This window comes from Bidens hawaiensis, unplaced genomic scaffold (genome assembly GCF_021521415.1).
Source record: "Bidens hawaiensis isolate Kalapana, Puna unplaced genomic scaffold, B.hawaiensis_p1.1 tig00003356_1, whole genome shotgun sequence".
Taxonomy (NCBI): Eukaryota; Viridiplantae; Streptophyta; class Magnoliopsida; order Asterales; family Asteraceae; genus Bidens; species Bidens hawaiensis.
In genome coordinates, this window is record NW_027491185.1 from 1,652,951 (window position 1) to 1,679,656 (window position 26,706).

Sequence of the window (26,706 nt, forward strand, 5' to 3'; positions counted from 1 at the left end):
ACGATTAACCGAAATAAACTTAGCTTTATTTTTTATTCCAAATCAATCTAACTGGCACCGTTTTATAAATTATACATTTGCATATGTACATTATTTGTATTGCACGGTTGCACCAACTTGTTGTGCTTTTTTATTAATATAATTGATGTTAAAATAAAAAATTAAAAATTAAAAATCTGTAATTTCGAATAATACTGGGGTTTTCAAGGGACACTATCCATTTTTACTAAAAAAATCCACCAATATGCCTCGTACAGAGCTATACGGGGCGTATATGCCCCCGTATATGCTCCGTATAACACTATACGAGACTTATGCGCCCCCGTATAACCCTATACGAGACGTGTAGATGATGAGCCGTCTCTAATAGGACCCATAATATTGCTAAAGGAACAATGTTGGCCAAAGAATTTTATTGCAATAATATTACATTTTTTCTTGTTATACAAAATATCTTTTTTAATTAAATCCCTTCACACAATTTTCCAATAATATATGTTAATGATTGAAGCTTAAATCTTATAGGTAAACTGTACTGTCCAACTCGATGAATGGGCCGTCTCATCAGTACGGCAGTGTACGGACAGATCTATTTACCGGTCCAGCCGGTTTCCGGTTAAGCCAACTGGTACAATCTCCACGCGTACCCGGTCTTCGCCTATACACTCACCATCTCTCGTTTTTAACAAACATACAAGTGGGCCCCGCTTGGAAAATATTTTATTTTTTATACCATACAAATATCTTTCAAATGTTTCTTAGAGTTTATGTTAACTAGGGTTGTAAACGAACCAACGAATACGAACAAGATCTTGTTTGTGTTCGCTCGTTAAAAAAATAATGTGTTTACGAACGGTTCACGAACACTTACCGAAAAAGATTATATGTTCGTGTTCGTTCATTAAGGAAATGAATTTGTTCACGAACACAAATGCAATCAAAAGAGCCTAGAGATTGAGACCGATATATTCATCAATGTGAATAATGAAAGAATGTAAACGAATCGAACGAACACGAACATTCACATTGTCGTGTTCGTTCATTTAACTTTAAACAAACACGAACATTTAATCGAACAAATATTTATGTTTAACCTATATATAAAAAGTTAAAATTATAAAATAAATATTTCTGACACTTGTCTTCGAGATCCAAATACACGTAATAAATATTCAACCTAACGCAAAATAATTTTTTTTGAACCGAGAATTAACATTTTCGTTCTTTAGAAAAATAACAATATAGAAATTATGTGGTACAAAGTTTTTAGGGCTTGACAAGAAACACTGACGCATGCAGGGGCGGATTTATATAGCAATTGGGTGGTTCTCCGGAACCACCCGAGTTCCGAAATAATAGTGTAATGATATACAGAAAATGCTAGAGAAACCACCTTATAAATTAGAAAGGAACCACCTTATAGACAATTCAAGTGTTGGAGTAGTTGGTAATTTGCAGGTTTCATAAACAGAAGGACGCTGGTTCGATTCCTTGCAAGAACAAATTTTAAAACTTTTTTTTATTTATTATTCAACCTTACTCTTCCTAGAATTCTTTCACTCTAGATTCATTTATTAAATGTTTAATTGTTCTTCAAGTAGTAAACCATCAAAAATAAATTTGTTAGTTTCTATATTATGTGTTTTCTAATTTCTAATGACAGTGTTTTTTTAATTTTTTTTATCGTATTTTTATTATGTAATGAACTTTGCCCGAATCATCGACCCAAACCGAAATTTTTTATACCCGACTTTATGAAATTGAAACATCAAATAGTAGTGCACCACCTAAAAAAAATTCCTGGATCCGTCACTGGACACATGGTTGAACACTTACGAGCCAACTGTGTAGATGCCGGTTGGGTCGGTCAATGGGTTGGATTGATGGATAGCAAAAGTTATTTTCTTAGGTTGCAAGATTTGAACCATAATAAATTGATAAAAGCGGCTAATGTTATGGCTCCAATATCAGCCAATACAGTTTTTAAAAGATTGAGTTTTGTAATTTAAAAGAGGACAACGGTACAACTTGTTGCCCACTTGCCTTCTGTTTCGATGTAATCACTACTTTTCAATTTAATTAAATTAAACTCGAAGTAAAAATAAAAAAAGGGGTATCAAATAGCGGAATACCGAAAAATGCACGTATCCACAAATACCGAATACAAAAATCTAAAATCTTTGTGCCAATACTAGGGGTGAGATCGGTACCATACTTGTACCGAATAAACTGGTATCGAATATCAACAAAAATGAGTACCATATATTGTACCAATTGTTTTTTTTAAATACCCAATGATCTTGATCCTGGTATCAGTACGAGTAACAAATAAGCTAAATTGGTACGGGTACCAATACACAACGGATATCAAAATGATACTAGTACCAGATCGAAACCATTCCAATAAACTGATAGGAGGGATGGGATTTGAAAAATTAAACAAGAGTGATTTGTTCAATAAAAGTCCGATTATAGGAACTTTAAACATAGAGACGACGGTTGTTAGGTGGGGAAATAGTAATTTTGACATCTTCCTTGATCTTTAAAAATTCAAATTCTCGTCAACGTATCATAAGACACCAAATGCATATTAAACACACAAGTAAACATATTTATAGTAACGATCATTTAGATGAGTGACATGTCACTGAACAAACCAATCATTTCCACTTCACCTTTAGAAGTAAACTCATCATAGATGAGAAAACTTCAAAAACTCTATGACCCAACTTGAAACTTCCTATTTTTTTAGTATTTTTATTTTTATCATGAATGAGTACGATGATGATGATTTTTATCACGAATGAGACTTCAACCCAAGACTTCCTCAATTTTAGCTTGTAGTTTTTTAGTATCACACCTGAATCACTTAGACTAAGGAGTATTGACAACAATAAACATATTTTAATCATCAGTTCATCACCAACCTCTTCATTTTCCATTAATCCCATCAACATTAACATAAAATATAAAAAACTAGCGCGACCAAATAAAAGAAGCCAACAACACTATATACCAATATCGAATATCAACAAAAATGAGTACCAAATACCGTACCGAATTTATGGTATGGTACGTGTACCTGTATTTTAGTACAGTACCAACTTTGTTTTGTTTTTTTCACATCTTCAATGATTTTGATACCAGTACTTGTACGAGTAACAAATATGCTAAAACAATACGAGTACCCGTACGAGCCAATATCAAATTGGCTAAATTGATACGGTTACCTGATCGAAATCGTTCCATGTACATATACAAGTGATCTATTTGATACAAGTCCGGTATAATAGTTTTGACATTTTCCTTATTCTTTAAATATTCGAACTCTCGTCAACGTGTTATAAGAAACCAAACGCTTATAAAAACACAAGCAAACATATAATAATATTTAACTTAAAACAATTTAAAAAAAAAACATATTTTATTTTTTAATTCATCTGTTCATCACCGACCTCTTCATATCCCGTTAAAATACAATAAACAACTAGCAACGACTTTCAAAGCGCGTGACACCCCACGCGCTGTACGGCGCGCGTGGTCCAATAATAAGCCAGCAGCAACACTAAATACCAAGTAAAGCAAGTTAAAATAAAAAAAAAAAAAATAAAAATTACACATATACATACACGCTTCCTGTACGTATACATTATTATTTCGTACCATGTTCATCTCCACCATCATCTAAGCACTACTACGATAACTAACAAACCAAACTACAAATAAACAAAACCCTAATTTTGACTTTTCCTTTATATTATTAGCTCATCTCCTACTAATAACCGTTTTATTACATCAAAATTATACAATTATTATCCAATGTTTGCAGCAGTAACTGACCGTAGCAGATCCGTGGTGGTTCAGGTAGCTCTGTTTGCTCTAATTTGCAGCTTTCCGGTGGTTTTCGCCGGAGATATAGTTCATCAGGATGACGTGGCACCTAAACGGCCTGGATGTGATAATAATTTCGTGCTGGTATGGTTTAATTGAATCAATTTCAGTGTTTGCAGTTTGATTTTAGATCGTTATTATTTTATTGTTGTTAGTTCTTAGGTGTTTATGTGTAGGTAGGTATTTGTACAGGAATAAACTTTGATTCGTTAGCTATGTGTTATTATTTTTTTGCTAGTTGAATTTTGTTGTCATTTTGCTAGAGTAGGATGTGTGGTGAGAAGTGTTAATTTATTATTAATATTTTTTGACGTTTTGGCGGTTAATTGACGTTGAGATTTGTAGATTTTGTGTTTATAGTTGATTTTAGTAATTGTCGAAACACGAAATGAATCTGACCTGATCCATGACGATGTTTCCACGGATTTTCGAGATGAACGGACCACGTCTTGATCTTCTTCTCGGCTGTGCTTGAGACCTGCAATGGTTTTCGGGGGTGTGGAGGTGACTGCTAAGAAATCTAAAAGATCTCTTGTTTACAGACACAAAAAAGTGGCGGTGGCTCTTATTGAGCATGACCCCTGAATAAGGAGGTGGAGACCTCCTTATATAGAGAGTCTCATGGCCACCATCATGGTACCCTAATGGGCCTAGCCCAATTAGGGTTACCTCCACAAAACCCCCTCAGCCCAATAACATTGTATTAGTCCATATAATAAAATAAGCCAAACATAATAATTTTAGGGTCGTAAAACCGGGTTTAGCACCATACCCCTACAAGCCCCCCAAGTCCAGCGTTGCTCCTGGGCGTGTAAGCGTCTAGGTGGAGCGCTGGACTTTATGAGGTGTGTTAGGTCATGGGGCAGTTTTTTCCCTTTTCTTTGGCCTTGTCTTTATTGTCTGAGTTTTGGGAGGTTTTCCCCATGATGGTGACATTGTTGCGGTCCTTGTGATAATGATGGTGCCCTAGTATAAATAAGATATAGCACGCATCATAGTGGCGCGAGGCCTGATGAAAGATGGAGCGCGCATCTTGATAATAATGTAACATAACTTGCGCGCGAGGCAGCTTATGAGTTATGAGAATAATAAAGCCTGCGCGTGAGGCGACTTACGAGCTATAAGAATAATAAGGCTTGCGCGAGTTGCGGCTTACGAGCTATAATAATAATGAAGCTTGCGCGTGAGGCGACTTACGAGCTATAAGAATAATGAAGCTTGCGCGAGTTGCGGCTTACGAGCTATAATAATAATGAAGCTTGCGCGCGAGGCGACTTATGAGCTGTAATAGTAATGGAGCTTGCGCGAGAGGCGACTTACGAGCTATAATAATAATGAAGCTTGCGCGCAAGGCGACTTATGAGCTGTAATAATAATGGAGCTTGCGCGAGAGGCGACTTACGAGCTATAATAATAATGAAGCTTGCGCGCATGGCGACTTACGAGCTATAAGAATAACGAAGTCTGCGCGCATGGCGGCTTACGAGCTATAAGAATAATAACAGCTTGCGCGCGAGGCGTCTAACGAGCTATAAGAATCATAACAGCTTGCGCGCGAGGCGTCTTATGAGCTGTAAGAATAATAACAGCTTGCGCGCGAGGCGTCTTACGAGCTATAAGAATAATAACAGCTTGCGCGCGAGGCGTCTTACGAGCTATAAGAATAATAACAGCTTGCGCGCGAGGCGTCTTATGAGCTGTATGAATAATAAAGCTTGCGCGCGAGGCGTCTTACGAGCTATAAGAATAATAACAGCTTGCGCGCGAGGCGTCTTATGAGCTATAATAATAATGAAGCTTGCGCGTGAGGCGACTTACGAGCTATAAGAATAATGAAGCTTGCGCGAGTTGCGGCTTACGAGCTATAATAATAATGAAGCTTGCGCGTGAGGCGAGTTACGAGCTATAAGAATAATGAAGTTTGCGCGAGTTGCGGCTTACGAGCTATAATAATAATGAAGCTTGCGCGCGAGGCGACTTATGAGCTGTAATAGTAATGGAGCTTGCGCGAGAGGCGACTTACGAGCTATAATAATAATGAAGCTTGCGCGCGAGGCGACTTATGAGCTATAATAATAATGGAGCTTGCGCGAGAGGCGACTTACGAGCTATAATAATAATGAAGCCTGCGCGCATGGCGACTTACGGGTTACTTTATGTCCCGCGCCACGCGCAGACGTTGCATGCGCGTGCGCGTAGACTTTGGTTTTGTGTTATGCGCCACGCGCAGATGTTGCATGCGCGTGCGCGTAGGCTTTATGTCCCGCGCCGCGCGCAGATGTTGCATGCGCGTGCGCGTAGACTGTGATATGTGTAAGCATGTGATGCGTAAGCATGTGTAATATGCGTGAGCATATGTGATGCGTGAGCATGTGGCATGAGGATTCCCAACCCTTAAGTTTGGCGCGTGTCCATATGGGATATTATGAGGATTCCCATCCTTTAAGTTTGGCGCGTAGCCATATGGGATATCATGAGGATTCCCAACCTTTAAGTTTGGCGCGTAGCCATATGGGATATTGTGAGGATTCCCATCCTTTAAGTTTGGCGCGTAGCCACATGGGATATTATGAGGATTCCCATCCTTGAAGTTTGGCGCGTAGCCACATGGGATATTATGAGGATTCCCATCCTTGAAGTTTGGCGCGTAGCCACATGGGATATTATGAGGATTCCCATCCTTGAAGTTTGGCGCGTAGCCACATGGGATATTATGAGGATTCCCAACCTTGAAGTTTGGCGCGTAGCCACATGGGATATTATGAGGATTCCCATCCTTGAAGTTTGGCGCGTAGCCATATGGGATATTATGAGGATTCCCATCCTTGAAGTTTGGCGCGTAGCCATATGGGATATTATGAGGATTCCCAACCTTGAAGTTTGGCGCGTAGCCATATGGGATATTATGAGGATTCCCAACCTTTAAGTTTGGCGTGAGGCCTGATGCACGCATGCACGGCGATGGAGTGGTGACTCGCGAGTGCGCGTGCATGGCGGAGGTCTCTTGCGCAAAACCCGCATGGTGGTTTCCGCGGTGGCACATGCACGGCTGCGGAGTGAGAATCCGCGGGCGCGTGTACATGGCGGCGGAAATCTGGTAATTTTTGGATCTGCAATTTAAGAGTTAGACCTACAATTTTAAACCTAAAATCCAGGTCTGTAATCTAGATCTAGATCTGTGAATCAGATCTGGATAGATCTGAAGCTCGGAACAGATTTAAAACCATCACAGATCCGGAGACTTGATCATTCGAGTCCGGCAGTTTCTTTTCGCACAGATCTGGAAGCCTCTTTTAGATCTATGGATCTTTTTGAGCTTTAATAGAACAAGCTTTGAAGCCTTTTTCTGTAAACTTCCAGATCTGGGTTGTTCCTGGGAGAGATCTGACAGCCGAGATGAAGATCGAAGGGTAGTTCGTTGCCCTCCCACGGATGGCGCCAATGTCGAAACACGAAATGAATCTGACCTGATCCATGACGATGTTTCCACGGATTTTCGAGATGAACGGACCACGTCTTGATCTTCTTCTCGGCTGCGCTTGAGACCTGCAATGGTTTTTCGGTGGTGTGGAGGTGACTGCTAAGAAATCTAAAAGATCTCTTGTTTACAGACACAAAAAAGTGGTGGTGGCTCTTATTGAGCATGACCCCTGAATAAGGAGGTGGAGACCTCCTTATATAGAGAGTCTCATGGCCACCATCATGGTACCCTAATGGGCCTAGCCCAGTTAGGGTTACCTCCACAAAACCCCCTCAGCCCAATAACATTGTATTAGTCCATATAATAAAATAAGCCAAACATAATAATTTTACGGTCGTAAAACCGGGTTTAGCACCATACCCCTACAAATAATAAAAGTGAGGATTATTAGGTTGTGATCTACTGATCTAGGATTTAGGGTTGATTTTAGATTGTAGAGTTTAGACTGGGATATGTGGTTAGAATTGTTAATTTATTATTCATTTTGTGACGTTTTTGGCGGTTAAATGAGGTTGAGATTTGTTGATTTTGTATTTACAGTTGAATTTGGTAACAAATCTACTGATCTATGACTTGGGGTTGATTTTAGGTTACAGAGTTTAGGCCATGATATGTGGTTAGAACTTAGAAGTATCAATTTATGATTCATTTTTTTTTACGTTTAGTGGTTAAATGACATTGAAAATTTTTAACTTTGTGTTTACAGTTGATTTTAGTAACAAGTGAGGATTATTCGGTTGTGATCTACTGATGTATGATTTAGGGCTGATTTTAGGTTGTAGAGTTTGGTAAAGTATGATCTGGATATGCTCTGTGATGAATTTGTGTATTTAATGTAGATTCTGTATGTATATCTCATAGATATTTTGCATATGTAAACTTGATTTTCTGATGTAAATGTTATTTTACCATTGTAGTCAAGGTTCTCTTGTTCTGTGCTGATTTGTTGGATAACAGGTCAAAGTTCCTACATATTATTATTTTTTGCAAGTTGATTTTTCAATTCAATTTTGTTGTCAGTTTGTTAGATTAGGATATGTGGTTTGAAGAATCAATCTATTATTATTTAATATTTTTTTTAACGTTGTAGCGGTTAAATGCATTGAAATTAGTTGATTTTGTATTGACAGTTAATTTTAGTAACAAAAATGAGGAATATTTGGCTGCGATCTACTGATCTATGATTTAGGGCTAATGACATTGTAATTTGTTGATTTAATATAAACAAAAATGAAGATTATCAGGTTGAATCTATGATTTAGGCGTGATTTTAGGTTATAGAGTTTGGTGAAGTATAATCTGGAAATTCTCTATGATGGAAGTTGCTTATTCAATGTAGATGATGCATGTGTATCTTCAATGTAGATGATGCATGTGTATCTTGTAGAAGTTTTTGCAATATGAAAACTTTATTTGCTGATGTAAATGTTATTTCATCATTGTAGTCAAGGTTTTCTTGTTCTGTGCTGACTTGTTGCATAACAGGTCAAAGTTCCTACCTGGATTGGTGATAATGAAGAAGAATTTGTAGGTGTTGGTGCCCGATTTGGTCCTACTTTGGAATCAAAGGAGAAGGATGCTAATAAAAGTAGAGTTGCTCTTGCAGACCCTCCGGATTGTTGTAGTACGCCTAAAAACAAGGTTCACTTCTCTCTCTCTCCACACACACACACAGAGTCTAATACACATAAGTCGGATACATGTCAATGGTAAGTGTGAGGATTGCTATTTGATAGCCTTTTGAGTTTGCTACTTATATCAGAACTCAGCATTCGGAGGTCTTATTTCTGTAGCTTACCGGTGAAGTTATCTTGGTGCACCGAGGCAACTGCAGTTTTACTGCCAAGGCACATGTTGCTGAAGCTGCAGGCGCTTCAGCAATCCTTATTGTTAACAACCAAACAGGTACACATCCTTTTACTTATTGTTTTTTTCTAATGGCCCCTTTTACTTATTGTATATCTATATATTTCAATAAAATCTTTCTCATCATGTGAAACTGAACATGATATTTCTACAGAGCTTTTCAAGATGGTGTGTGAACCAGATGAAACTGATGTGCAAATTGGCATCCCTGCAGTCATGCTTCCCCAAGATGCTGGTACAAGCTTGGAAACGGATGTACAGAATAAGTTAAATGGTATTTGAAACAATTATGTGCGTGCAATATTACCTATTGTTCAATTTATTTATTTTTCGTTGAAGATATGCTTTTTTTTCCCCCTCAGTTTATGTTCAGCTATACTCTCCAAAGCGCCCTCTGGTTGATGTTGCTGAGGTGTTTTTGTGGCTTATGGCTGTCGGTACCATATTATGTGCATCTTACTGGTCTGCATGGACTGCACGAGAAGCAGCCATTGAACAGGACAAAATATTAAAGGTAATCCTAAGCTTATATGCATCTATTGAACTGACCTTCAAAAGGCTTTTTATCATTTACAAAGGATAAATACTGAAAAGAGTTACTGGGCTTTAATAATAATAATATTCTTGCCAGGACGCTTCTGATGAATACTTGACTACAGAATCTTCTCGATCAAGTGGTGTGGTGGACATCAACACAACATCCGCAGTTCTGTTTGTTGTGATCGCATCATGTTTCTTAGTCATGCTTTACAAGCTGATGTCATACTGGTTTATTGAGGTCCTTGTTGTCTTGTTTGCCATTGGTGGTGTTGAGGTGTGTTTTATAGTCATATAATAATAATAATAATATGGGATAATGTAAGTGGAGGCCAACCTTATATTGAAGCTACTTTATGGACCACCCAATTAGCTATCAAACGTGCTTAATGGGGAAAATGCCTTTAAATTTTTTGAAAAGACAAAAACAACCTTGTATCGATTTGTCAAAAAGCGAATTAATGTAATGAAAGTGTGGCGTTTTGGTATTTTACAATGATTCAGCATATTTTTGCTGGATTTACTATATACGAAACCGGATACGTATTTGGGTGCCCTACTGTCTTCTACATACTTCATTCCTAATTATTTCATATTTGATTTCTTTGATTATCAAGTTATTGATAGCTGAGTTTTTGCTCTTCTCAATTTTCAGGGTCTGCAAACTTGTTTGGTGGCTCTTTTATCATGGTATTCAAGTTACCTTTTCTTAACTATTACTCGTGCATGCAAGTTTCTAACTTTTTTGAGATAAATATCAATTAACCATTAAATAGATCACAATATTCACACACAGTTTATGTAAATGGAGGACATGTAACAATAAACTATTATCAGTTATAGTTTCAATAGAGGTTGTGGTAGCTATAACTGGGCTAATAATAGTGACTGGTGCATTGACAATATTATTACTTAATTATAGATATGGCCAAATAAGTCAATAGTCTAAAGTCTAAACTAACAATCAAATATTGCAGTTTCAGATGGTTTGAACATTCTTCACAAACGTTCGTCAAGGTTCCATTTTTAGGTGCCGTGTCATATTTGACAATCGGTGTCTCTCCATTCTGTATAGCATTTGCTGTTGTGTGGGCTGTTTATCGCAGAATTTCCTTTGCTTGGATTGGTCAAGATATACTTGTAAGATATTTTCCCTTTTTAATACATAAATAGCGCCGTTAAGTACAAAAAACAGTATACTGATTTTGTATTCATCTTAAACCAGGGTATCGCGCTGATAATCACGGTTATCCAGATAATACGAGTGCCTAATCTCAAGGTACTTGTATAAATTTATCATCAGCTGAATTGTTAACCTGATATATTGTCTGATGGGCTTCAATTATTATTATTAATATTACTTTTTTTTTCTCAAATTAGGTTGGGACAGTCCTCCTCTGCTGTGCATTCTTGTATGATATTTTCTGGGTGTTTGTTTCCAAATGGTGGTTTGATGAAAGTGTGATGATAATGGTGAGATTTAATGATTAACTTTATTTATATTCAAAATTGCCACAAATGATTATTTGTTTCTTTTAAGTACAGGTGGCACGTGGTGATAAGAGTGGAGAAGATGGCATCCCGATGTTGCTGAAAATCCCACGAATGTTCGATCCTTGGGGTGGTTATAGCATCATCGGATTTGGTGACATTATATTACCGGGGCTGTTAGTTGCCTTTTCGTTAAGGTTTGTACAATTGGTTCCTTTCATAAAAAATTAAACTTGCAGAAATTATAAACCTTAGATCACTCCACCAAAATGATAACTGCTTTGACTTGATGCTTAGTTTGACTATTTGTCTAAATATAGAGATGGAAAATGGATGGGTCTGGTGTTTTTGGTACTAGTCAAAATTAGTCCGTGTGAGTTGACTGGAAACACTTTCTATCCAAAAGTTTTGAGTTTTATTAATAATTAGTTTGGCAAATGTTATATTATTTCAAAGACAATATATTTTTTGAATGAAATGATCTATAGCAGGTTTTGTGCATCAAGTATGAACTTTGGGCCACTTTGACTCATTTTACTTGTTTTCTTTTCAAAATATATAGCTTAATGCATAAAACCTGACATGAACCCAAAAATTTGATACGACACACGTGCCTGCCTGAACATGACACTAGTTTGTTGGATTGGCATGAACACGACTCGTTTAACCTGATTTTTTTATATCAATATCCTAAATATACATATTTACAATAGAAAATACAAATGCATATAAAATGATTATGTTTTAATTATTAATTGGATTTATATTTTTCCTGTTTCTTGTAAATTTTGACATAAAATACCCAATCGGTTAGAGACTAGACAACTCGTCCTCCAAACCCGCCAGGTGACTTGAAAACGGCCTGTTTAGCTAAACACATTCACGGGTTGACCCAACACTGACCCGGACCAGTTTAGACTAAATCCAAACCTACGAATATCGTGTAAGAAATTCACACCCTTGTGTGTAAACAGGCCACCGTTATCAGCTTTAGTTAACCATCTAAGCTACTCTTCATGAAGATGAACAAAAAATCACATGAATTGTAACAAACATAATGAGCAATAGGTATCCTGTATCTATAACATGAAAGCTTTAGAAAAATAAAATGTTACCATTCCATGATACAGATTATTAATTTTCTAATTGATTTTTTAGGTATGACTGGTTATCAAACAAGAGCCTGCGAGCCGGATACTTCTTATGGGCAATGATTGCCTATGGACTAGGTACGGAACCCAAAAAACACGGTTGTGTGTGCAGTTTTCAGTGTATTTCTTGGTTCAATTATGTTGATATCTTTGATTTCTGTTCTGCAGGTCTGCTAATTACATATGTAGCTCTGAACTTGATGGACGGACATGGTCAACCTGCTTTGCTTTACATTGTTCCTTTCACACTCGGTATGATTTTCCGTTTGGTGGATAATTGAAAACCAAGAATGACACAAAAGAAAATTAACGCATGTTAACGGTTTAAAATCATGGTTTGAATTTGCAGGCACGATGTTGACGTTAGGGAAGCGACGAGGAGACTTGAGACACTTGTGGTATAAAGGGGAACCGGACTGGATTTGTCCTCATGTTCAACTATCTTCTGAACAATAAAGTAATTAATGTAAGGGACAATGGCCATAGTTTGAAAATAATTTGTCCCACATGCTACTTCCTGATAGGTTTGAGAAACAACATACTTAGATTAGATGACTTTGGGCTTCTATATTACCACAATAACTTCTTCACACGCCACTTCGTATATTCATACACCAATCTAATGTGTTTTTCTATCTAATGTAGATGATAGATACCATAATAGTAATTCCTTAGGAACTCTAGCAAGTTTGAATATTAGATCCCGGTATATGATATTGATCAAGGATCGTGTAGTCAATAATCAGAACCGTGGAAATTGGACCTCTTATTGATCGACAATTGCAGTCAAATGTTTATCCACAGTTTCAAATCATATTCATGCATATAGTCATCATTAATGCGAACAAATAATGTCATGTATCCATTTTGTTGCGTACATTACTAAACTCACAGTAAAAACGTATTTTATATAATATTTAGTTATAATGAAGAAAATCATATGACCAAGAATTGATCATTGATATCCACTTTGGCACTTGTTCATAGTTAAATTCACATGCAAATGACATTGGAGAAAATCATACATGTTTATAAATGATAATACATTGTAGGAGATATGAAAATCATTACATTTTTCGTCGATAATACATAATACATTGTTGGGAACTATGAGAACAACAATGTAAGACGTTGATACATACAATGTTGGGGGATATGTTAACTATTGATCATTATGGTATCTCTCTTTTTGATACAAATGTTCGAATCATGAGAACTACAATATAACGGGTTAACTTATGTAAAATATTAAGTTAACAATTCTCAACTACTAGATATTGATTTGTTCAAAATGATACTATATAATGACACGTAACTAGCAATTAACCTACAACTCACACTTAAAACATGAACCTTATATCTCTCCCTCTATACAGATAACAAAATGTTACCACCCGAACATGACCAGAAATCATTTCCTCTAATATCGGAATGCAACTTATCCTCCATCAGCCACCGATCGATCGCCACGGACCTCGACGGGACCTTACTCAAAGCCAAATTCTCCTTTCCATACTACATACTTGTCACAATCGAGGCGGGCAGCCTCCTACGTGGCCTTATTGTGTTACTATCTATTCCCATCATTTCTCTAGTCTACATTTTTGTGTCCGATGATCTTGCTGCGAAGATGCTGATATTCGTGTCGTTTTCGGGGATCAAAGTACGTGATATAGAGGTTGTGTCACGATTTGTCCTGCCGCGGTTTTATGCTGTGGATGTGAGGAGAGATAGTTTTGAAGTGTTTGATAAGTGTATGAGGAAGGTGATTGTGACGGCGAATCCGGTTGTGATGGTGATACGTTTTCGAAGGAGGTTTTGGGAGCCGAGAAGGTGTGTTAACCGAGTTTATTACTAGATTTCGTATATTTATTACTAGCTTAGAACTCGTGTACCGCATACGGTGAAAAATATCATATCTAAAAATTTATAAATATTTATGCATATCTTATAGGTTATAAGAATAGGTTATAATAAGATGTAAAAATATATTACATAAGATTATATAATTTGATTCTAAAGTATTATAAGTTTTCTTAAAATAAAGAATAATTTAAAATAAATGTACTTTTATTAGTATAGAAACAAATCATTATTAGAAAATGAGATTATTTAATAAGAGAGAGACATGAAAAAATACGAGGTAGAGACATAGAGACGAGACGACACATAACATAAAAGATTTTTATTTTATAATTTGTTTTTTATTTTAAATTTCTATCATTAGAGACGACACATGACATAAGAGATTCTCATTTTATAATTTTTTTTTTAATTTTAAATTTCTATTAGTAGAAATACTTGAAGTAAGGTCTAAGGTGTCATTTTCAAATTGAGGTTTAGAGGACGACAAAGTAAGATCTAAAAGTACATTTAGTTTGCGTGTAAATTGGCATTCACATTTGGTTTTTATTATGGGATGTGTTATTCATATACCCTTTATAGGGTGTATATATAGATATGGTGTGTGTTAAAAGGGTGTATGAATAACCATTGCCTTTATTTATTAGATACATAAAGAAATACAATTCACAAATATTCTTTTGTTATTTCTTCTGTTTTTTAAAAAGGTGTTGGGAACGGAGATCGAGGTGGATCCGAGGACGGAGAGAGCTACCGGATTTGTTACGGGGCCTGGCATTTTGGTCGGTAAGTTGAAAAGGCTTGCGGTTATGAAGGAGTTTGGCGAAGATATGCCGGATATTGGAATAGGTGATTGTAAATCTGATCAAGATTTCATGTCCATTTGCAAGGTTAGTTCGTCTAGTTTTGAGTTGATGTAAATAATACGCAAAGCAAATTACGGTTTTGGTTCCTGTTTGTCCTTTTTAGTTAAGTTCAGTCGTTAACATCCAAGAGGTGTGCCCTTTTTGTTCATTTATTTATGGTTTTATTATATTTGTAAGAGATATGGGTCATTCGATTAGAGTGATAAAGCTAAGATTAAATCTAGTTAAAAAAAACACGATGTGTTTTATTTTATAGAAAAAAGTACGGTATGTTTTATCGTCTTCCTTTTTTTTAGAAAACATTAACTTCTTATAACACTACTTTGTAAATAAAATATACGAACATGAAGTAAAAAAAATTATACATACACAAAACCTTTATTTTTTTAATTATTAATTAAATAATACAGTCTTTAATCATATCAATACTACATAAAATAATTCATGATTCTCTTGTTAAAACTAAGGGGGTGTTTGGTACAGAGAAAAAGAATGGGAAGAAATGGAAATAGAAATGGGAGAGAAATGGAATTGGAGAGAAATAGAAATGGGTGGAGAATTGACAATCATTTCCTTTGTTTGGTACAATAGAGAAATGGGTGGAGAAACGGGAGCAGAGACGTGATTAGGGTTCCGCCTCGGCATCATCATGGTGGAGAAATGGTGGCTCAGAGACGCGTCGCAACACCGCGAACGGAGTAGAGCGTCATCATCATCGCCGCGCAACATCAACACCGCGATTTAGGGTTCCGCCTCGCAACACCGCCTCGCGATTTAGGGTTTCGTTTTGGCTCAGAGACGCGAACGGACGTGGCTGCGGCGTCGGCCGCCGTGCCGGACGTCGGCATCATCATCACCATCGCCGGTCGGAGCATCATCATCATCATACGCGAACGGAGTAGAGCAGAGACGCGATTTAGAAGCAGAGAGAATTCCATTTCTCTTCCAAATGGAGAGAATTGGATTTCTCTACTTTTTGCCTACACCCAATTCTCAGAGAAAACCAATTCTCCACCCAATTCTCCGCCTAATTCTCCCAAACAAGAGAAACCTAATTCTCCACCCTCAAATCTCTCTACCAAACACCCCCTAATAGTCTATTAAACGCCTCAGAAAATAAAATAAGTTGACCAATCTAACTCGACTAGATTGCTCACTTGATTGTGATTTATGTATGCTTACAAGTTGCCATATTTGTGCTTTTGTAGGAGGGATACATGGTACCAAAGGACCATTTTGCAAGCTTGGTATCACCACAATGTCTGAAAACACAATCACATTTCCAAGATGGCTACTTAGAGCGGCCATCGAGCTCCATCGTCTACAATATTTGGCTGCCATTCAGAATCCTTCTATACCCTTTATGCGCTTACTTCAATATCTCACTAATCGAGGGAATTTTTATACACGCATATCATAAAATGTGGTAATCCCTGTTAAGACGAGATGAATATTAATGAAACTTATCTTAGGACGTACAAAATAACCATCAAAGCTTCATACAAAGACTCCTAACGCTCAATACAAGCTGTTGGCTACATCTCAAATTGGAGCCACATTCAGCCTATTTGAGCTTATAAATCATACAATAACGATATATTGTTTAGGGGTGTGCATCCAAAAAAGCAGAAAACTCGGTTTTCGAGTTGTTCAAACTGTTCGGTTTCTACTTTCTCAGTTTTCTCTTTGGGTTTGATCCGGTTTCGGGTTTTCAATTTTACCATTTGGGCTTTGGAAATTTTGAACATGAAACTTTATTTTAGCTGGAAAAAAAAAGAAATTGGCCCTTGATAATATTTTGGGCCTAAATTCTTTTGTTAGTTAATAATTAATTGATTATTATACATTTTAGCTAAAATATTTGGTTAATACTATTTATTAAATTATGAAAAATTACTTAAATATCAAAATTGAAAATGAAAACCCATAAACTCAGTTTGGTTTGGTTTTATCAGTTTTTATTACATGCAAAATAAAAACTTAACCAGAAGTTCGGTTTATATGAAAACATAAAACCAAACCGTCGGCTTTTTTGTGTTCGGTTATTATAATTTGGTTTTTCCAGTTTCATGTGCACCATAAGATGCTTATGCATCCATAATACTCACACCGAATTAAACTATGAGATACAATATGTAAAATCTAAACCATGTTTACGCAAAATTGCAAACTCCTAAGGGCAAATATACTCGCATAATCATCATACATATACACTTGGTTTCTACTTGATTTCGTTCACATGGAGGTATGAGTGAATTGAAAAACTTATCTTCCTTGTGTGTGACATCGAGTAGAAATGAAGTGCATATCTGTAGTGGCTATGTGATTGGGATTGTCCTTGGCAACTAAACAAAAGTTATGACTGCCACAGGTAAAATTGTCAGTATGAATTATTATCAATGAGTCATTGTATAGATTTTTAAAACCTGGTATTCCAATTTATATAGTAAACTTGTATTCCTTTTTTGTACCATGAGAAACCAATCACTGAAAATTTCACGATATTCATCCACACATTGTTAACGAAATACTAACCATCACAACTGTATCGCAACTTGTGCCAGACATGTAGCATTAATAACCATAGATTTTCCAATGTATCATCTCATAAAGATTAATAAATTTGCATCTTGAAATTACTTATTGTGTACTAGTAATTTAAATTGGACGTTTATACACGCTTTCTTATTTGGGTTTCCTCCTGAGGGCGGAAATGGAGATGATCGGGTAGCTCACTAGCTCGTTAGTGATCCAAAAGGCCGTTGAAAAAAAAACCAACTTATTACTATTTTCTTAATACCAAACGAATCGTGTACGTGAAGCTTTCACCCCGCATCTCGGTCTCTAGGACGTAATAACTAGACATGTTCTAATGTTACTTGCACAGCATAAAAACTAGACATTTTGCAACCTCAAATTGCTTAACCCAAATTCAAAATACTTCAAAACCAAAATATAAAGACAAATCTAAAATGGTTAAGGAATAACACGAAACGGAGTATAAAAACAAAACGGACACGATGAAAAGCTAATCGACAGTGGTCACCTGTTGCCAATCTCCATCAACTGCTTCTTTCCACAAAGTCACATTATTATCACCAGCAGCAACCGCCAAAAGATTCCCAGTTAATGACCAAGATACCCTCCAAACCGGAACCTTGAAATCACACAACACCTTACCATTCCAGTTATCGCCTTCTTTCCCAACAGTCCATATCACAACAGTCCCATCCTCAGAAGCACTTGCAATTGTTGACTTTGGAAGTCCCAGATTCGGGGCCCACGCAACCGCACGAACCCAATCCGTATGCATTTGTAAAGCAGGAAAACAGTCCATTTTCCATATCCCGTTAGACAGTTTCCATACTTTAACCGTATTATCACACCCACCAGAAGCCAGCTTTTGCACAGGCTCAAATGCACCGGATCCAACCAGTGCTCCGGGAGCCATCGATGGGGCCCATGTAACAGACGTGACTCCAATCGGGTGAGCCTGGTCAATCCGTGTGGTGTCCCACCCACCATCTGACCTGTAGGTGTGAACCGAGATGTTTCCATCCGACGACCCACAAGCCAAACACAAACCAAGCTCGTGTGGGGCCCACGCAATAGAGTTGACTGAAGACTTATGGTCGGTAAAAGTATGGAACTGGGTCCACTCGTTTGGGTTACCTTCCTTCCAAACTATGACGGTTGCATCGTATGAACAAGAGGCTAAAAAGGACCCGAATTTAGGGTGGGCCCAAGCGACCTGCCAGACTGGACCGTTGTGACCGGTCAAAGTGGCTAAGTGCTGGGAAGTGGTGGTGTTGCTTACACCAACGATTTTGATGGTGGAATCTGAGGATGCGGATGCGACTCGTTTTCCATAATAATCCATGCTTACATCATGGACTGTGTCGGTATGACCTGTTTCAATCTTTTGTGCAGGCATGTTTCTTTATCTTAAAAAGTAACTGAAATCCTGCAAAACAAAAAAATTCGACAAAGTGGGAATAATGCAAAGGTTAGAAAAGATATGTAAATGACGATCAGAACTCAAAAGGGTCACTTTCAATACAAGTATCCGACTTTTTGTGATGTTGATGAAATATAAAATAAACTAATCATATTCTCCAAGATGTTAATGTAAAGGTGAGACAAACATACATAAATCAACCGAGAACACAATTTAAATTCACAAGTTGGTTTAATTAAGGTCAGCTTTCAACATATCGTGAACGAAACATGTTAACATGAGGTAATGCACAAACAACTAGCATCTACTTGTTCATACCAAACTCAATGTCTCAATTAGGTGATAGAATTAACGATGTATCCCCTTAACAAAGAAGGGGTGTCCCTGGCCCACTTAATGTATAAATATCCAAGATATAAGCCAAAATAAATTAGACCCCTTGAAGATATATCAGTAATTTGGGATTTTGGTTGGATGGATTTCATATATTGATAACCGCACATCAATTTTAATAGACATAGGATTTTCGTGGATAGTTGTAATGTGCAACGATATTTTATACGTTCAGTAACTTCAGTGGTTGGTTACAGTAATAAAATATCCCATCTTGATTTTTTCTAGTTTTTAGCATAATCTTCTATCCTTATAGATAATACAGCTGCAACAGATTCTAATATATAAGAGTAAATGCCTATAACGCAATACTGAAAGTGGGTTCGTTTGTTAATAGCTTATTGATTTGTTGAAGTCAGCCTAAATGCTATGTTAGATATTGCAGTCCACAGTTAATGATTTGTTGTACACGGATCAGGTATAGTAATTGGAATTAAGAAAAGTGTTCATCGTTATAATACACTTTAGCAGCACCCTTAACCACATTGATAAGATGATTAGCTAAGGCTTGGGATATATGAATTAGTGGTAACCAGCCTCATAGTGTTTACCAGGCACCTACTAACAGTCATCTAATGTAATAATAAAAAAATAAATATACAAGGTAATAAGGTACTCGTGAACGGATATAAGTAATTCAGTGTCTGCATATCCATACCCAGTGTCTGCATATAAGTAATTCAGAAGTACATCATCATCATCATCATCATCGTACTCAGTATATCCCACCAATAGCAAAGCTATGGTAGGGTCTGAGGAGGGTAAGATGTAGACAGCCTTACCTCTACCCCATGGGGATAGAGAGGCTGCTTCCGGTGAGACCCCCGGCTCGATAGTAGTTTTGCATCAAGCCTTGGACATATTACATAAGGCACATAGCACTCAATCATCGGGACGCCGGCTGATTGGTGCATGTACCCTTGTCTTTCGGCTATCAACGCCACCACATGATGCCTGATTAACCTTCCATCACTTTTAACGTTATTTTCACAAAATTAGTAAAATAACGTCAAAATTAGTGCAATTTTACTTTTGCCCACCCGAGGGTTCACACATATATACATATATTCAGAAGTACCAATAATTCATTAACAAGTTTAGCTGCTCCCAAGCTACTCGAGAACGGATCGATTAAAAGCTTGAAACGAGCCGAGCTTTTTCGAGCTAGATCCTTAACCACCCTTAAACAGGTCAATGCTTGGCTTGAGCTAATTTCACTCTGTACTACACGAGCCCGAGCCTTGTATGGAAAGCTCGCTTAGGCTCGTGCTTGTGTATTTTCAAATTTTACCACTTTTAGACTTTTTATGTATTGATTTCAAAGTGCACAGCTGACCTCAAGCCGAGCTTAGGCTCGTCTAAGGTTTTCTCAAAATATATAAAAATAATTATAAATGTATATAGATTAATTAATAAGAGTTAACTTCACGTACAATAATTCTTAACGTACGCGAATTACGCTAAAGCCAAAAACAAAACGCTCAAGGCAAAAACAAACGCTCAAAGACAAAATACAAAAACACTCAAGAAAATCATAATACGCTAAAAACGGGTTTCGTGAAGAAAACTAAAAAACCGATCGATTGACGATCCAAATCTGTTTTTTTTTTTGGGTGAATCGATGATTAATTGGGTATGTATTGATGATTCCGAGATCTTGTGATGTGATTTAAAGGATCAATTTGTGAATATAGGTATTTTTGTAGGTGTATTATATCCTTTATGTAACTAATAAATAATAAATGAGCCTGGCTTTAATAAAAGAGCCCGAGCTCGAGCTCTGGTAAGTCAAAACGAGCCTCCGGATGTTTACAAGTCAATATCTCAATCCTGATTATATTTTTCTAATCGATACACTATTGAATTATGAACAATTACTCAATCCTGAACAAATTAAATATTTTAACCGGATCAAATTAGGGCATTTTGTGAATTCAAGGACATAAACAAATTATACCAAATAATTAAGTGTTCCGATTGCATTCAGGATCGATGATTACGACCTAATTGATAATCAGTTATTAATTAATTCATTTCAGATAAACAACTGATCCGAAGCTAAACAAAGGAAGACGTACCTTTCAGATCTCGCGTAATTAAGCCACCCAGTGAAAACAAACTCGGTTAATGAGAGAATATGTTTGAACCTGTTAAATCAATTCGGTCCGGGTTATAAACCCGTTTGGGAAAGGAAAAAGCGTTTTGTTTTTTTCTCAAACCGGGTCAGATCTTCACCCGGTTTGAGTATCGAACTGCCGGTCTAGGTTGGGTTGGAAACCAGTTCGGGTTTGGTATCGAGGCATTATAAACCCATTTACTGTTTTTTTGTCATATATATTCTGAAGCATAATTACAAAACCGTCTTCTATTTTGCAAAATGACTTTTGCGTTTGATACACATGAATGACAAACAAAACGGAATGAACAGGCTTCCCCCGACATATTTTGCAATGTTTACAAAACATGCTCTTACTTCATTTTCCACTTAACTATGTTCAAAGGATAGTTAAGGAACTAAGTATACTTAAATTGATTAACATTTATCAGTTACATAAAAAGAACTTAAACCAGATGTAAATAAAGCTTTGAAATTTAACTTAACAGAAGTTATAATTATCGTTTAATTTTTTAGACACATAACTTGACGACTATATGTGTTAACATATTACATTATATTTTATTTAACCCGTGCAGTACACGTGTTTTCTAAACACATAATTCTTATTACTGAGTATATAAGTGATACGTGTCGGACCCACGTGGACACGTGTACCACTCGTTTATTAGTGTGAAGAACAAGTCAAAAATATCCATTAAGCTGTGCACGTTTGTTTTGCATTTAGGAGTTAATCATCCCAAGTTTCCATTAGTCTCTTCATGTAGCCCTAGTTCTGAAATAGCCCTAAATTTAAAAACAAATATACGATAAATCACGTAAAAAATATATATATATATATATATATATATCGAATAATATAGGAATCTAATAAATAAATTTTCTTAGAAACACATAGAATGTAACCTAAGAATGAAAATTATAAAATAATATTAACATGAAAAATAAAAATGAATGAACAGAAGGTATACTCGATGCATAATAATAATAATAATAATAATAATAATAATAATAATAATAATTTAACCTGTTATGTTTGTTTATTGAACATATCCATGAGTACATATAAACAACATATGAAGAAGTCCCTATGCATAGAAAAATATGGATATAAAAAAAATGATGACAAATATGTACAACATACCTCTTCAGTATGGCATCATGTAGTAACCCAACTCTCTCCAAGCTACACTTTCGATAACCTATTTACGACCAACCCATTGATTTCCAGCGATCCTATAGCCAATTACAACCAACCCACTTCCGTACACACTAGCAGACACACCTACGGTTGTCTCCATTCTGCACCGCCGCCACAGGGACCGTTGTAACTACCGTCGCCATCGCTGCAAGTCTATCCGGCGAGGAACCGTTTTTTTTGTCTCTCGTGCGATATCAGAACTCAGGTAACAAGCATTTGAAATCCTAGACTAAATCGTACATGGTTCCTGTTGTTATTACGTAATCAAGTTTGAATCATGTTTGTGAAAAAAAATAATAATAAGTTTACCACCTTGATTGTTCCTAACTTGTATACTGACATAGAAAGACAAGTGAAATTGAATATAAGAATATTAGTAACATGTAAACATCAATATTGTGTTAACTCGGTTCCGATAAAGTTACGTCGATCTTTCGTTTTGTTGTTATTAAGACGGTTTCAAGTTCTAAAAATCGTAGCTGCCAAATATTTTGATGATATGCTTTTGGCCCATATTATTATTATTATTATGCTAAAACCCATTTTAAACCAACAATACAAAACTGTTTGCATGTGTCTCGTTATGAACTCACATAAATTAGTATATTATATATGTTGTTATAAGCATGGCTTAATGGAAGTTGTTAATATTTAAATCGATATAGTAAATGAAAGTACAATACGAACAAAAATACATAAATAAATGATATATATAAATATTATTAACTACATAAAGTCTAATGACTAGGTCATAACAAGAGGTTATACAAGTTGAGTTGTGGACATTCTGTATTAGACATTTCATACTTAAGTTTTTAAACTTGAAAATCTATTTTATTAGTTGTGGTTATAATTATAAAAAAAGAAGTTATATAACAAAATAATATCTACTGGTACATAACCAACAAATATTAATATTATCTACAAACTCACTTAATGAACATACAACACTAAAATAAAAAAAATGATAAATAAATAGAATAGAAGAGTATATAGATATATATCACTAAATATAAATTATTTGTAGGTTATCACGCCCCTTAAAAAGAAAGTCGGACTCTAGTGTAAATTGCTACTCAAGGTACGGATCCTAACCCCTTCCTTATTGTTATTATATTCGTTTGTTGTAAACCCGTTGATATTATATATACCTTTGGAACTCCTAGCGTTCTTTGACAACTCGATTCATTTGGCCGTTCGTTCGATTCATGTCCTGATTATGATTTGTTATATGACTTAATAGCATGCAATAGAATTATTATTATATTGTACTCGTTATTGCATGCTTCAATGATAATGATATGATTATGTATTTGCTTTGACGCTTCGAGAGCGTACTTTGGATATATTGTTGAAGTGTTTTTTCAGCTATAATGATCTGTTACCCTGAGCATGTTCCTACTTGTGGGGGTGACCACAAGCACGGCATTGCGGCATCGATGGCGTGGCACCGGCCGTGACGGTGAGCCTAAATCACGGCGTCTCCTTAGTACGTGTGAGGTACATGAGGCCATTAGGAGGCGTATGGACTGGTCCTAGGATATATGTATATGACTATGGTGGATGGTGTGTGATGCCCACGCTCCATTGCACGTTCGGCACATAGGGTCTGCAGCTCTATGTGCATGTTTGTAAGTAATAAGTTATTCGGCTCTTGGGTACATCCGTATGATACGATTTAGTTTATTGGCTTGCTTTACATTGTGTCGTATCATCTTATGTCATATTATTGTTTGATCTTGCTAGATTGTTATTATTGTTACTTGTGCCATTTTATCCGTACTGAGCATTCGGCTCATTCCGTAAATCTTTTTTTTTAGCAGGTTCACAGGTTACTCTAGGCGGGGTGTGAAGATAGATAAAAACTGAGCTCTAGGACTTTTGGTTTGACAAAGTTAGTCACTTTTGGTAGCCTATGCTAGTTTATCTAGAACTGATGTTATGTAATAAATAATTAAACCTAGGGCTCTGTAATAATGTTTGACTTATGGAATTATGTCTTATGTTTTGATATCTATGATAGTGACACGTCACCCTTCCGGGGTGGGGTGTTACAAGTTTCTTTGTTTAGGCCCAAGCATGAAGCATTAGTTTTCTCTTTAAATATTTACATGCATTTGTTGGAAGATATGAATGAAAAATATTAAAGATTTGTACTCTTTCTATGTTGCAATACACGAGATTCTAACCTAGTTCAATATATATTCTTATGATCTTTTATATATGAACTAAACAAAAACAAAATAAGACCCCCAAAATGAAACTATTTCCAATAACATTGTTACTCAAAAGTTTCCATTGCCAATTATCCACAACCAATCAAGTGCGACCCCAGCAAAAATTCCTCCGACAAGAAATACCATCAGAATGTTTCCTAAAGCGTTTGCCTCTGGACCCTAAAAGAATCACACCAAAACACAATATCAAGTCAAGAAACTTTACTAAACATTTTCATGGAAAGATGAAGGCTTCTTGTAGTTTGAACTCACCTTGTAACCTTTAGGAGCCGCAGTCATAACACATACAGTAAGATACCCACAAGTTAGTCCAAGAAAAGATGTAAGCATGAGCATCCAACCCTGATCACCGTATTTCGCGGTGAAATAGAAAGCGGGAATGAACAAGACACGGGATAATATAGCGATCATTAACCCTTTACGTGATTTAATCTTAGTAGATTTAATTAGAGGAATGTATCTTCCGATGAAATCCCATGCGCTATAAATTGCAACTAGAACGAGTGGGTACCTATTAAAAATAACATCACTAGATATGACAACTAAAAGTAGTTGTAGTTGAGCTCGGCTCGTTTCAAGGTCTTTTCCTAAAGCTCGAGCTTTACTTGTGAATTGTTTTTTCAAGCTTGGGCCGACTCGTTTATTATTTATTAATTAACTTGTATATGTTTTTAATTATTTTTATATATTTTGAGAAAAACTTGAAACGAGATTAAGCTCAGCGCGAGCTTGTGTAGTACCTTAAACGAGCTAGAGCTTGGTTGTGCAGTGTAAAATTAATACATAGACGTCCAAAAGAGGTAAAATGTAAAAAATAAAAAAACACAAGGCTCGAGCTTGGGCTCAATAACTAACACATTTGACATCTAAAAACAACCCGGATCGAACAGTTTATAAATAGTTAGTTTTACGAGAACTTACCACGAGCCCAACTGATGACTTCCTGTATTTTCATACAAGAAGCCAGGGAAAATGGAGAGAGAAAGGACATATATCAAGAACAAATCCAACGCGTAATCGATGTTTTTGTACAACAGTTCTTTATTGCTTAATCGCGAAGTAAGTTTAGCATCAATATCATCCTGCAAAAATACAAAAAACAAACATTTTTCTTAAAACTTTAGCAATTTTTTAATATTTAAAAGTTATAACATCTCAAAAAATAAATAAATAAATAAATTACTGTTCCGTTATGCTCAGTTTGGATTCCGGCTGCAGCAAGATCAGATGCAACAGTCTTTGACCCTTCTCGTGCTGCTTTAGCGCGATAATGCTTCACAATCGGTAATTTAGCAAACACAATGGCGTAGAGCAAAATGCATAAAAACTCGAAGAATGTTGTTATTGCAAGGAATAACACTGCAAAAGTTATACTAAATAATCAACCAAGATTAAACATTGAAAATTTCAATTTCAATAACCGAACAACGAACACTTACTAGCCCCTTTTCGTAAACCATGAGAAGATTTTTCAAACGCGGCTCTTGTAATAAGTCTTAATCCCGAGGTCAGAACGCCTGACGCTGCTAAACCAGCAAAAAAAGACTGCAAGTACAGAAAAATTGGCATTTTTAATAATTTTGAAGAGTTAGATTCACATGTGAAATTTTTGTGAATATGCTTATTATGAATATTTTAGGAGTACAATCTCACTT

General features: G+C 36.2%; 3 protein-coding genes and 1 pseudogene across 3 annotated transcripts; 2 read left to right on the forward strand and 2 right to left on the reverse strand.

The window, feature by feature from the left end:
* Positions 1–3,642: 3,642 nt before the first annotated feature.
* LOC143623269 (signal peptide peptidase-like 4) lies at positions 3,643–13,112 on the forward strand. Its single transcript, XM_077094221.1, has 14 exons — positions 3,643–3,975; positions 8,858–9,013; positions 9,166–9,277; positions 9,393–9,512; positions 9,601–9,752; positions 9,870–10,052; positions 10,431–10,465; positions 10,753–10,915; positions 11,001–11,054; positions 11,156–11,248; positions 11,321–11,463; positions 12,425–12,495; positions 12,586–12,669; positions 12,767–13,112. The coding sequence occupies exons 1-14, from the start codon at positions 3,820–3,822 to the stop codon at positions 12,871–12,873; spliced, it is 1,629 nt and encodes a 542-aa protein (XP_076950336.1). The 5' UTR covers positions 3,643–3,819; the 3' UTR covers positions 12,874–13,112.
* A 689-nt stretch (positions 13,113–13,801) lies between these two features.
* On the forward strand, positions 13,802–16,636 carry LOC143623169 (putative glycerol-3-phosphate acyltransferase 8 pseudogene; annotated as a pseudogene).
* Positions 16,637–18,048: 1,412 nt separating this feature from the next.
* On the reverse strand, positions 18,049–21,596 carry LOC143623270 (protein transport protein SEC13 homolog B-like). Its single transcript, XM_077094222.1, has 2 exons — positions 21,576–21,596; positions 18,049–19,110 (listed from the first exon to the last, which is right to left on the reverse strand). The coding sequence occupies exon 2, from the start codon at positions 19,078–19,080 to the stop codon at positions 18,175–18,177; it is 906 nt and encodes a 301-aa protein (XP_076950337.1). The 5' UTR covers positions 19,081–19,110; positions 21,576–21,596; the 3' UTR covers positions 18,049–18,174.
* A 3,503-nt stretch (positions 21,597–25,099) lies between these two features.
* Positions 25,100–26,620, reverse strand: LOC143623170 (equilibrative nucleotide transporter 3-like). Its single transcript, XM_077094136.1, has 5 exons — positions 26,491–26,620; positions 26,235–26,410; positions 25,973–26,133; positions 25,304–25,562; positions 25,100–25,210 (listed from the first exon to the last, which is right to left on the reverse strand). Exons 1-5 carry the CDS (start codon positions 26,618–26,620, stop codon positions 25,100–25,102), a joined length of 837 nt encoding a protein of 278 aa, XP_076950251.1.
* Positions 26,621–26,706: the final 86 nt, after the last annotated feature.

Excerpts from the sequence above, each read along its gene's own strand:
- LOC143623269 (XM_077094221.1), top strand. The coding sequence starts at position 3,820 with ATGTTTGCAGCAGTAACTGACCGTAGCAGATCCGTGGTGGTTCAGGTA. Across the intron at positions 11,249-11,320 it reads ATGAAAGTGTGATGATAATG|GTGGCACGTGGTGATAAGAG; the intron begins GTGAGATTTAAT and ends TTTTAAGTACAG. Across the intron at positions 11,464-12,424 it reads TTAGTTGCCTTTTCGTTAAG|GTATGACTGGTTATCAAACA; the intron begins GTTTGTACAATT and ends TTGATTTTTTAG.
- LOC143623270 (XM_077094222.1), bottom strand. The coding sequence starts at position 19,080 with ATGCCTGCACAAAAGATTGAAACAGGTCATACCGACACAGTCCATGAT.
- LOC143623170 (XM_077094136.1), bottom strand. The coding sequence starts at position 26,620 with ATGCCAATTTTTCTGTACTTGCAGTCTTTTTTTGCTGGTTTAGCAGCG. Across the intron at positions 26,411-26,490 it reads TGGTTTACGAAAAGGGGCTA|TGTTATTCCTTGCAATAACA; the intron begins GTAAGTGTTCGT and ends TAACTTTTGCAG. Across the intron at positions 25,563-25,972 it reads AGTCATCAGTTGGGCTCGTG|GTACCCACTCGTTCTAGTTG; the intron begins GTAAGTTCTCGT and ends TATTTTTAATAG.